The sequence below is a fragment of the Nicotiana tabacum genome, chromosome 18 (genome assembly GCF_000715075.1).
Source record: "Nicotiana tabacum cultivar K326 chromosome 18, ASM71507v2, whole genome shotgun sequence".
NCBI lineage: Eukaryota > Viridiplantae > Streptophyta > Magnoliopsida > Solanales > Solanaceae > Nicotiana > Nicotiana tabacum.
Window position 1 is genome coordinate 142894259 of NC_134097.1, and position 13044 is coordinate 142907302.

The 13044-nt window shown below is 35.4% G+C and overlaps 2 protein-coding genes across 2 annotated transcripts; one reads left to right on the forward strand and one right to left on the reverse strand.

Annotated features, from left to right (window-relative positions):
- Positions 1-2282: 2282 nt before the first annotated feature.
- Positions 2283-7716, forward strand: LOC107777364 (uncharacterized). Its single transcript, XM_016597371.2, has 7 exons — positions 2283-2415; positions 2517-2633; positions 4851-5339; positions 5842-5981; positions 6097-6217; positions 6588-6728; positions 7403-7716. Exons 1-7 carry the CDS (start codon positions 2341-2343, stop codon positions 7481-7483), a joined length of 1164 nt encoding a protein of 387 aa, XP_016452857.1. The 5' UTR covers positions 2283-2340; the 3' UTR covers positions 7484-7716.
- A 1176-nt stretch (positions 7717-8892) lies between these two features.
- LOC107777365 (ubiquitin-conjugating enzyme E2 19-like) lies at positions 8893-11406 on the reverse strand. The gene is made up of 6 exons (XM_016597374.2): positions 11129-11406; positions 9982-10009; positions 9664-9891; positions 9356-9419; positions 9193-9252; positions 8893-9110 (listed from the first exon to the last, which is right to left on the reverse strand). The coding sequence occupies exons 1-6, from the start codon at positions 11245-11247 to the stop codon at positions 9067-9069; spliced, it is 543 nt and encodes a 180-aa protein (XP_016452860.1). The 5' UTR covers positions 11248-11406; the 3' UTR covers positions 8893-9066.
- Between the last annotated feature and the right edge of the window lie 1638 nt (positions 11407-13044).

Genomic DNA, 13044 nt, shown 5'->3' on the forward strand with positions numbered 1-13044 from the left:
CCCTGGCCAATTTATGCCAACAACGTTCTGCATGTGAAAAAGTAAAGGCCAACTGTGGAACCCAACCTGCGAGGTGCGGGACCGCAGCAGGAAACCAAGGAGATGTTATACCATCGAAAAGGAATTAGATTGAGGAAGAATAGAGAAATAAGAGTAATAAGCGTCATCAAAAGGACTTACGCTTCGTGTTCCATTCCTCGGGGAATGGCATCCTTTCGGCAGGAATTAAGTCAGAGGTCTTGATTCAGACAAACCAGCGCATCCATCCCCGGTCCTTCTCCTCATCAATACTAGAGAATAGCGATTTTGAGGATCGATGCTGGAGATTTATCAAACCACATCGATAGAGGCGAGGGCTGTATAGCCTGATCAGATGGTCAAGGGTAAAAGGCAACCCCTCGACCTTGCCCGAGAAGAAGCTGAGCAATTTAACGATGCACCAGAAAAAGGGTAGATCTGGCCAAGGGTCACCCAATATTGGTGGCAGAAATCGAGAATGACTGGATCTACATGACCCAGTATTGGATCTACAGGACCCAGTGTGAAAGGATAAGTATATACACGCTTAAGTATCCTTCCACATGAGTGGTGATATCCTCCTCGGGGGAGGGAATCACCACCTCCTTATCCTCCCAATGGTAGTCCTTTTTCACTTGCTTGAGATTGGCTTCAGATATCGAGCAGATGTATCGGATATAGGCTCGCATCGGCCTGGAACTGATGAAGGCTTATCGATTTTGAAATCGAAGGACAACTCACATGTCCCAGGAATACATTCCTCGATACGAAGTGGCGCCGTCGTTCTACCGCTGGCTGGCCGTGATGATGAGGAGGCTTTTTCTTTCTAAGGTATGATTTTAGATGTTTTAGCCAATTCTGTTCAGAAATTTAAGAGAAGAGAAAAAGTTGTTGTTGCAGCATGAACAAATTAAAGTTGGATTTAGAGAAGATGAAGAATATCATTGGCCCAACACCTGAAAAGAAACCCACCAGCGATATTATTCTCAACGAATATCCTATGTATTTTTAATTCGTTCGTCCTTTAGTTTCTATTTCCTATGGTCTCACAAGCATTTCTGGTTCGCCATGTGTTAATTTTTTTCTTCTAATAAGTCGATAAAAAAACTCGAAGAAGAATTGGTGAAAAATTTTATTTGGTAACTACCAAATTAAAGCACCGTCTATTTTTTGATCTGAAATAACTCCAGTAAAAATTAAATTATTTAATTTCATTGAACGATAGGAATATGTGCTATTAGAAAATAATTATAATAGGTCGACAAAATAGATTATTGCAAATGACTAAGTATTAGAAACTACTTAGTCAGTGTATACTGACTAAGTATATTCTATTACAATAATTTTACATGATACACTTATTGAATTGTAGAAGTTTTATGATTGTTCTTTCTCAGGTAAATGCATAACGTTGAAATATATACAAAATAGACTTTTACTATACAATTTAAATATAATGGACGTCACTATACAAAATAGTCTCTCACTATACAAAATATATTAAATAAACTGTCATTATACAAAATAGACTGTCACTATACAAAAAATATACAAAATAGACTATCATTATACAATTTATATACTAGACCGTTACTATATAAAATAGACTGTCATTATACAAAAAATATACTAAATAAACTGTCATTATACAAAATATGTACAAAATAGACTATCACTATATAAAAATATACTAAATAGACTGCCACTATACAATTTATATACAATAAACTGTCACTATACAAAATATATACAAAATAGACTGTCACTATACAAAAAATATACAAAATAGACTATACAAAATAAACTGTCACTATGCAAAAAATATACAAAAATAGACTATTATTATACAAAAAATATACAAAATAGACATTTCGTATATGACCTGCATTACATATTTCATTCAATTCTTAGCTAATACTTATCATATCAAAATACAATTTAAAAAGGCAAAAAATGGCTGCTCTATCACGTAAGGGGGGGGGGGGGGGGGTCAAACCTATGACCTTTAGCTTGGATGCCGACGCTCTATCCACTGAGCTACAGCCACTTGTGTTATAATGTTTATTACTTTCGGCCACTATATGCAATATGTTTGGGCCGAAGGGCCTTTTTTTTATAAGTGAGCTAAAATATGGGCTATTAAAATTTTGAGGGGCTATAGAGCGTAGTTTTCTCAATGTTCAACATTAATTGGTCCTTTATCTTTTGTTGGGCTTTGGCCCATTTCATCTCTAATTAAAATTCTTTAAAACCTCATACGATATTTTACTCAAGTCCCTCTCTTTCTCCTGCAGTCACTGTTTTAACTCTCTTTTCTCTTCAATGGCTACAGACAACAAATCAAAGCCAAAAGCTACCAACAAAACAAAGAACAAGCAACGTTATCGTCCCAACAATGTAACCCCTTGATCCTTTTCTATATATACATATTATAGTGCTGTAATTTTTTTAAATAAAAGTTAATTGGTGATAACCATGAGTTTTTGTGCATAAAATAGAAAGCAGTGAAGAAAGGTGGATACCCTTTAAGGCCAGGAGTACAAGGTTTCTATATAACATGTGATGGTGGAAGGGAAAGACAAGCCTCTCAAGAAGCTGTTAATGTTATTGACTCTGTATGTTCCAATTTCCCAAAAAGTTCATATCTTTTATAATTATCTTGAAGTTATTGTACCTCTTTTACTTTTGTGTGTGTGATGATATTCATTTCTGCATTACTATTAAAAAAAGATATTCTTTTTTTTTTTGGGTTTCTCACCTGGTATTAGTTACCTGGTTTGGGGCCTGACTCATCCAAATTCATTCCGTTATCGCCTAAATGAAATTGTAAAGTCCCTAGAGGAGCTTACGATTTCCTATTTGTAGTAGGAGCATTCGATTTATATGAATGATTTTTCCACAAAGGACTCTGGAATCGTGACCAAGGTAGTGGTACCTTCCTTTTTGTGGAATATCCTTCCATTCTTGGAGACAAGTCTACACTCTTTTCAATCTTAGTAGAAGTTTTAGCCGATGAGGAGAGCTCAGTGGGAGCTAGAGCACCACTCTCAGCTTCTGTCTTATCGAAATCATCGAAAAACCATAGCTCAGTGTGCGCGTACGACTTTTCATTTCCTGTTCGGTCTTTCAATAAGTAGTCAGCTGCGGGCGTAGTCAAACTTAACGTTGATTGAAGCAGCTATTTGAGAGAAGACACCAGTCAGACCTGCAAGCACTAGGTAGTATGATCCGGATTTCCCAGAGAGTGCCTTTTCGGGTCCTCACCCCTTCCTTTAGAAGAGAAAGCCTTCATACTATATTCGACTTGCATGTGTTAAGCTTATAACCTTTCATCACATTCAGTCCGGAAAGTCTCACATTGGAGGTAAAACGCTAACTATCAAAGACGACTCTATTCCTAGGACTCAAATCCGTGACCTTTGGTTGAGGATAGAGGGGTAGTTACCACCCTGCCACAACCTTTGATGGTAAAAGATATTCATTTCTGAATTCTTGGTAGTTAAACTTTTTGAAGTTCTGTTTTACTTGTGAGGGTTAATTTGACTAGTTTTGGCGGATAATTAAGACATGATGATTTATGTTGTTCAGAAATGAAATTTAAATTCTTTGAACTACACTACACTAGACTATTGGAAGTTGGTATTTTCTTTGAATGAACATCACACTTACCTCCTTTATTGACAAAGTACACATAACTACATATATCCAGACATTTGGCCGTTCATACATCCGTTTTCCAATTACTTTCTGTAAATATTTCTTCTAATTCCAACCAGTGTTATCAAAGGCGAAAAGCGCGAAAAAGCACTAAGGTCTATTAGGGCTTTAAGCGCAAAGCACAAATAAAGCGTGGGCTTTAATGAAGAAAGGCGCAAATGGAGAAAAACTACAAATATGTATGTGTAATCCAAGACTAATATCAATAAGCATGAATACCAAATATAAGGACAAAGAAATTGAAGAAAATTTACGATAAAGTAAAATATCAATTGCTTAGTTTTGCCTCCTCAAGATTACGCTCATTGGCAAGGAAAAGTATGCCTTAGAGCCTTGATGACAACATTCCTGCTAAGCGAGGCGAAGCGCTCAACATGTTTTGAGCCTCGCTTTAGGGCTTAAGCGCGCGTTTGATAACACCGATTCTAACTTTGAAGCTAGATTGAGAAAGAATAGAAAAAGTGAGTTATTGTGTAATAATGATTACTTCCTTTATTTTGGACTTCAGTATGTTGCAAGGGTTCCATGTTTGTTAGTAAGACAAATTTTAATGTTGAACACCAGAAAGGACAAGCTCATAAGGTAGTCAGCACACTTGTGCACTAGAAATTTTTGTTCATGAGACTTCCAATTCTTATGATTTACTTGTTATCTAACAATACGTACTACGCCTCAATTCCAAACAACTTATGATCGACTATATGAATCCTCGCTGGCCATGTTTCTCCATTTTAAGCTCAACTCATGTCATTATCATACCAAATAAAAATAAAAGTGAAAACTAAGTTAAATATATATAAATAATAGTAATAATAATAATTATAATATTAAAAGTTCTCTATATTTTTACTGGCATATAAATCTATGAGAAGGTCAAAATACTCCTAGAAAAGAAATAGGTTCAAAACCAGCATGCTAACAAGACAAACCTATTTCCAGAATATTTTTGGCCTCCAGTATGACTTCTGAAGCCTTTGTTCAGATTGGAAGCTTGTCTCATATCTTGATTCGTGGAGAAGGACAAAACAATAGAAAGCATCCGCCGCCTTCTTTCTTTGTTCGGTTTATGTAGGTTGTCGGAGGCGCGACCCATGAATTTTTCCCCTTTTGTGCAGTTTTACGATGAGCTGGTACAGGGGACAGGTTCAAGTTTAGGACATGGAGAATTATCAGAAGAACCTAAAAACAAAAAGATGGTTTTCACATATTCTGATTCTTCTAGTAGTGATGATGATGATGGTGGTGAAGGTGATGAAGACAAAGGAAATGATGAGAACCAAACCAAGGAAGAGACTTCAAAAATTGAGCAGAATCAGGAGAAAACTGATGAAGAAATAGGTAGCTTGAAAAATGGTGGATCAGGGCCTGAAAACAAGGACAACATCTCTGCCGATGAGCAAATACAAGGAGATGCTGATAAGAAAGAGGAACTAGAGATAACTCATGAACAGAAAGATAGTGAAGAGGGGGAGCCACCTGCAAAGAAACAATGTGTGGAAAGAGAAGCACCAAAAACTGGAAATAATGTTGTTGGTAAGACAGAGGAGAAATCTGTAGATAAACTAATTGAAGCTGAGCTTGCTGAGTTGGGAGACAAAAGTAAGGTAACTAGATATAATTATTTCTGATTTTTTCAACTAAGCTACTACTTTAGTTCCTGTGCTAGGTAAGTATATTACTCATGGCTATTTAGTTTATTTATGTGTGAACAAGTATCTATGTTGCATGTCTCCTGCTCATCCATGATAGATGTTTGTTAGGGCCATTTCTGTTTGAGCACAATGGAATAAAATGCCTTTATAATCTCACACTGAAAGGGTGAGATTTTTTCCCTCCCCTTTGAATTGTGTTTGACATAGGTTTATTTACTGGTATAAGAACTGTGTCTGTCTGAATGCTGTTGTACCTTACTTGTGTCCAAATTTACTCTCTCAGTGCAACATTTTTACTTACCTTCTCGAAAAGAAGAAAAAGACACTTTCTGTCATGATTTTAATGTTGCTTCTCATTTGAGTTAATGTAAAAGCACCAACTCTAGTGGATATAGTTCTTCCTACTTGTTTCTGGAGATATTTTCGTAATACATTGTTTTCTTTCTGAAAACAGAGGCGTTTTAACTACCTAGACTCGGGTTGCAATGGTGTTGTTTTTGTTCAAATGCGAAAAAAAGATGGAGATCCCAACCCTAAGGAAATCATTCAACATATGATGTCCTCGCTTGCCTCGACGAAGAGACACGTATCGAGGTTCTTTCATCTGCTAAAATTTATTCTTTGACAGATCTATAAATACATTCACTTTATGCGATATAGGTTATTTTCCTTAATATCTCTTGCTCAAGAATGTCATAGCCTTCAACAGGTTCATATTGAGAGTGTTACCAGTTGAAGTAACATGTTATGCATCAGAGGAGGAAATTGGAAGAGCAATAAAGCCTCTTGTTGAACAGTACTTACCTGCTGAAACCGACACTCCAAAGAAGGTCATCTTCATACTTCCAAGTCCATTGTTTTCACTATAAAGCTTCTTCTCTTGGCATGTGATTGAAACTCTATCTAATGTTTGAATGCATACCTAGCAATGATAGTGAAACTTTATAAAATACCACATTTGCAAGAGATCTTGCACTAAATTGATCCAGGATCTTTCAGCTATATGATATCCTCTTTGGACATGTTTTGGTTTCAATGTATTTTGTGAAATATAATTATCTGCAACTTTTGTTGACTCAAGTGTCAGAGATGTGAAAATAGGATGAAATTATGTTTTGTGAAATGCATTTATGTTGCAGTCAACTCATATTTTTTGGGAGAGTGAATTAAGGCTCTAGCCTAATCAATTTTCTCTCACAGTTTGCAGTGCTTTATGAAGCTCGAGCAAATACTGGAATCAATAAGATGAAAATCATTGATACAGTGGCTAAATCTGTTCCTTCACCTCACAAAGTTGATCTTAGCAACCCTGAGATAAACATAGTGGTTCAAATAGTCAAGGTACACATCTTTGCTTATAAATGTGTTCTATATTTTTTATTTTTTTTGCATTTCTCTATCATACAAACAACTCGGTTCTTTTGGCCCTGGTTGTACTACTTCTATTTTCTCTTTTTATTGATATGTGGAAAGCATTCAGCATTAGATACTCTACGAGTCAGCTAAACCAAGGAAGAAGAAACTGTCAAAGGAGTGTCTAATAATCCCAGAAATTCCTCAAGAGAGTTTAGCTTTACTATGTGCAACCGAATGTTGTGCCAGAAAGCTAGATCCGTATAGTCCATGACTTGGGGTTTTGTTGAAGGTATACTAGCCTTCTTCCTACCCTGTAATGGCGTCGTCGATGAAGCCTCTTTTGCTCAAGGCATTATAGCCATTCAGGTGGAAAGAAGAGTATAATTTACATTCCAGCAATAGCATTATATATCATTAACTAGGTGTTTAATCTGTTCATCTATCCTGATGCACATGCGGAACCTATTCGCGAGGTTTAAATTCAATAATGTTGAGATTGAATCGTATCAAGAATCTTTGATAGGAGATAACTGGATATATCATTAGAGAAAAAGCTACTCCTAATAATTAGTTCTTTACACCCTTGATGTCCATTACTTCTGGTTGAAATGTTAAAGAAAAATGACTTGTCTGATCGTTGTTTTCTTCATATTTTGCAGACTGTGTGCTTGCTTGGAGTTGTTGAAAAGTACAAGGAATTGTCCAAGTATAACTTGAGGCAGCTTACCTCTAAGAATTAATTCTACTCAAACATCATATAGTCTTTTGGGTTAAATCTGTTAGGTGCTTTTCAACTCCTTGGTTCTCTCTTGAGGAGATTTATGCATTCAACGATCGATGTATTAGGCCAGGTTTATAGTCTTATATGTTAGAATTCGAATGCTGAGGTCTTTTGAAGTCTTGTTGGAACTGCCTTTTAGAGAGTTATCATGTTTTTAGCTTTAACTTCTGGCAATAACATCGTGGTTTTCGCATTTGCTGGCTTTACTGTATTAATCAAAGTAATGTTTTTAACTATGTTCCTCTTGTCAAATTTTGGCTGAAATAGTACTAATGCAAGCTAATTTATAAGGATTATTGTTCCTATATTCACTTGGTTTGACCAAAGTTGGACGAAGCTACAATTATGGGCAGATTCCTCCATAGCAATTGGCATAACCATCCATGTACCTATTATTTTGTTTAACCGTACGTCTGTTACTGTTACGCATCAATTTCAAGTAAGTGGGGTTGACTATCAATTCTCGATTTGGATATCGCTCAATTTAAGCTTGTCTCAGTCCAATAGTTGGCTATATCAATTCTCAATTTGGATGTCGCTCAATTTAAGCGCATCCTCCAAAAAAAAAAAAAAAAGGTTATTATACACCCCAACAAAGGTAGCATTGAAGATGGTGGTTTTTGTCTCGGTCCAATAGTGAATGCCTTGAGACAATATGGATATATGAATTCTCAATGTGGATGTCGCTCACAAAAAGCCTTCCTCGTCATTAAATACCTTTGCTCGCGGCAATTGTGACCTCTCGGCAAAATCGATGATTGCATCTTTGATGCAGTGCTAGTACATCTGAGATTTCTTAATTGGCTAAAATAGCCCCAGGCCTAAGGAAAAAAGGATTATCTCGGACCTAGACGGAGGTATTGTCGATATGCTACCGCCTGTTTGCGGGCATTCCATTATCGTGAAATATTCTCCCCCATGGCACACCCAAAATATGGGGCCAAAAATTGCAGAGGAGCAGGTTTGAAAAAATAGCCAAACTGAACTAGTTGAAGCTAGGCAATCGAAGACCAGATGATGGGTAAGAGAGACTCTGTGGCTGATCCAAAATTAGAGGGTGTAGTGACCTTGCATTCCCTATTACACAATACTTCCTTTTGTGCTCATTTCAAATCTAATTCCGGTTGGCAGAGGTTTGGCGCAAAGACATGCCTAAATCAAAACTCGATTGCACGGTGATTCCAAGATGGAGTTGAGTAAACCGTCTCAGGTCGCTATAGAAGATCAAAAGAATCTTAGTGAAACTTCAGTCCATTGATCAGATAGAAGAAGGGCCATGGTAGACAAAGAGGATATGTGCAAATTGCAATAGTAATGTGCGATCTGTTAACAATATTGTCTTGTCACCAAGGAATTGGAGAAAGAAGAGATAAAAATTGAAATGATGCTCTATATCTCATATTTTTTTTGTAAAAGTACAGCTTTTCCTCTTTCTCATAAGAGAGGATTATCCAACATCAACAGGAAAAAAATAGCAATGAAACAGTTCCAACTAAATTTGCTCCATATGAAGAAAAATGGAATCCTGCACTAATAAGCTAGCTACGCACTAGGCTTGTATAGCTTCTCAACCATCTTTCTGTATTCTGCAGAAAGAAAAAAAGGACTTGTTTTAACATTGACAAGTTATACTCATAATTTCAACTTACAAGAAGTTTAAGGATTTACCTTCTTGATTGCACCAAAGAGCAGCAGCTTGAGTGTTTAGAGGTGAGCTTATGTTTGGCTCTGATATATTCAAAACAGGATATCAAGAAAAAGATATTAGAGAATGTTTAAGATGAGATAAGATCAAATTGGAAAATGTCTGGAAAATTGCATAGTACTTTACCTCCAAGCAAACTCTGAATGGAAATCAGTATAGTCCTCACATCATAAGCAGATGACCACTTATCCTGCAATACATTGTTTTCCACACATCAGATCAGATGTTATAACATATGCTAAGCCAAACAACATCTCGATGCACGAGATGAGTCATAGATTTGAGGCTGATTCAGAATTTAAATTGGAAGGTTTTTAGCATACTCATTGTACTCATTGTATATCTATGTTTTGTGTAGAAAATACTAAGTTCAGATCAAACAAATTAAACACAAAGGCTGCATCTGGCTATGAATGAGACAGTCGAGACGTTACCTGAAGAATGTCTAAGCATATGTTGCCATAGACATCAACATTGGGATGAAAGCAACCAGTCTCAAATTTAACCTTTGGTGCTTTGAAAGGGTAATCAGCAGGAAATGAAAGAGAGAGCTTGTATTCTGTTCCTTCAAAAACAGTATCTTTGCTACCAGTTATTGTCCCTTTCCAAACAAATATGTTGTCTTCTTCAGGAAATGCAGATATCCCAGAATCACCACTCATCTAAAATATGAATTGAAACTCCTTTAAGTTAAAAGGATATTTCTCATAAAGAAGTAAAAATCAAAAGTATAGATATCTTAGATTCCTTACCATTAGAGCCATCAATTCAGACTGCAACCTGATTATATACAACAACAAACACCTCTGTCAGAATACTTAACATGAAATATAAACACTGAAACATTAAAATAAGTAGTCAGAAATCTAACTATTGTATACAAGAAATATGAGAAACAAGGAATATTGATATCCCAACTTGTGCAACATAGGCTTGAGAATCATGAGTTGGAACATTGACAAATCAATCAGCCTAAACACATCGATTCTTCTCAGGAACTACTTGGACACCGCCCTTTCCCAACATTGACATATCAAAAAATCAAGTACTAGAAACACCACCCTTTCCCAATAACGACAATAACGACAACGATTCCTCAGTCTCAAACAAATGAATCCTCACTTCTTCATTTAAGCTCAACTCATATCATGCTATTCCCCTAGAAATGGTATTCATAACCTAAGAACTTCATATGAAGAAACCAGTAGCTCAATATCAAAGGAAAACCCGCACTTATAATCTATGCTGCTCGGACTCTCCGAAAATGTTGCCGGATGCGTGTCAGATTCTTCAAAAGTAGTGCATTTTTGGAGAATCCGACATGGGTGCGGCAACATTCTGGAGAGTCCGCGCAACATAGCTTATAATATATCTTGTGAGTAAAACCCCTTAAAAATCTTAGCCAATTTACCTACTAACTGAATCAATCACCCTCCACACAGATCAAAAACATCCCCAAAACCCCAGATCAAGAGAGCAAAATACATGAGCACTAAAAACCACATCAAAAATACGGGTATACATAACCAAAATCCACTATTTCAAGAAATCACTAAAAAAAAAATCAAAAAAAAAAAACAGATTTTAAAAATCGATATGACTGATCCACATACGTATCAAATCAGTAATAATATTAAAATCCAAATAAGGGAAATTGGAAATGCTATAAACACGAGAACCACATCACAAACATACCCAGATACATAAATCATCAAACCCTAATTGCAGAAATGGCACAGTTTGAAGATCAAACTGAACGATTTACACAGGGGATTCAAAACTATACTAAAACCAACCCCAGATCAAGAAATTTAAACACATAACAACAAATATCACATCCCTAACATACCCAGATGCATAAAATTAATTTTACACCAAAAAAAAAACTTAAATATATACCTTTTAAGAACAGACTGGGTATCAACAGTTTTTGCAGTCGGCAAAGTCTGTTTAGGAGAAGGCATAACTTGAGCAGTTGCTTGAGTATTGCTGTTGTTTCCACTGTTCATTGTAGCCATGTGAATTTTTAATTCTTTCTAATTTCAAGTTTTTTTTTTTTTTTTTTTTTTTGTAGAACAGAAAAAGGAGACGTTTTTCTTTCTTTCTTCTTCTTCTTGAGAATTTTTGAGAAACTGAAGGGGAAGAAGAAGAGAGAAGGGTTGAGATAGATTTTGATTGAGAAGATGAAGGGATTTTGTGAAGAATATATATAGAGATTTTGGAAAATAGAGTTTTTTGAACGTTAGGGTGGGCGGCGCAAAAAATGAGTGTTTTTATTCTAACGGCTAGTTTTATAACCTAATTCCTTTATTAGGAGAAAAAAGGAATAAATTTATAATGTTTATTCACTTAATCTAGTTTGCCTAAAATGCAAATTTGAAATCAAAATTGTCTAGGTTTTAAAAAATTAGTATGGCATAATCTCTCATTTCTGAAATTGTATTGCAGAGTCTTGACAATTTAAAGCAGGTTGAGATCAATTATATAAATTATTATCGAGTTTTATGCTTAAGGTCGGATATATTAATCTTTATTGTTCATGCCGCTTTAGTTAAACCCCTTTTGATGCAAGACTATAAAGATGATTTCAGTAGAATTTGAAATTCTCTACATTTTCTATTGGCATATAATATTTAGCAAAATTAAAGGCTCATGAAAAGCATTAGATTCAAAGTAAATATATTAGCATGACTAAATTCACGTGTCCAGGTGAATACGTCCCGACTTATTTTGTATTGTACGGATTCATCATAAATTAACTAGTTTTACGTTGGCTATCAACCTATCACAACTCTCGTACTTTATTCTAGACTTGAGACCAACAATGTGAGCAAACTCACACCGTCATACAAACCTAGTTAGTTTTTTGGCCAAATACATATACAACCCATTCAACTTGGCACCATTTTTCATTTTGGCACTTTGTCTCTGCCTTATTCCATTTTGGTCATTCAACTCTATTTTATATGTTCCATTTTGGCCCTCCAACTCTATTTCTTATGTTCCACTTTAACACAAAAGCTAAAATCAGTGCAAAAAATATAGCACGTGTGTATACACAAATCTGAGGTGTAATAAATATCCAATTAAATGTTGTCACCTGGTTTTTTCATCCATATCAAACGGGTCAATACTAAAATACCTTAACCTGACCATATTTTCTATAGGTTTATTTCATCTAAACGGGTCAGGTATAAAATCGGCAGATGAAAGGTTTGGAACTTAGAGAATGAAGATGGGGCAACAGTGGATGAAAAAATACGGTCGGGTTCGGGTATTTTAGTATTGACCCAGTTGACATGGATGAAAATATTAGGTGACAACATTTAATTGGATATTTATTACACCTCATATTTGTGTATACACGTGCACTATATTTTTTGCACTGATTTCTACTTTTGTGTTAAAGTGGAACATAAGAAATAGAGTTGGATGGTCAAAATGGAACATATAAAATAGAGTTAAAGAGCCAAAATGGAACAAGACAGAGATAGAGTGCCAAAATGAAAAATAGTGCCAAATTGAGTAGGTTGTATATGTATTTGATATATTGGGAACATTGTATAAATTTTTCACATAAAACTTTTACATAGATTCATATATTGGGAACATTGTATAAATTTTTCTTATCAGTGAAAATATGTCGATTTGCTCCTACAAGGTTCAAAATTGTAAGTTTAAGACATACTTTGATGTTGTATCTAGTTATGACTGAATAAATCAATAAACTCGGAACCAAAAAAATAAAAAAATCAATAAACTCAAATAATTATCTCAAATCTCATACATTACATTTACCATGGGTAGAAAGTGAC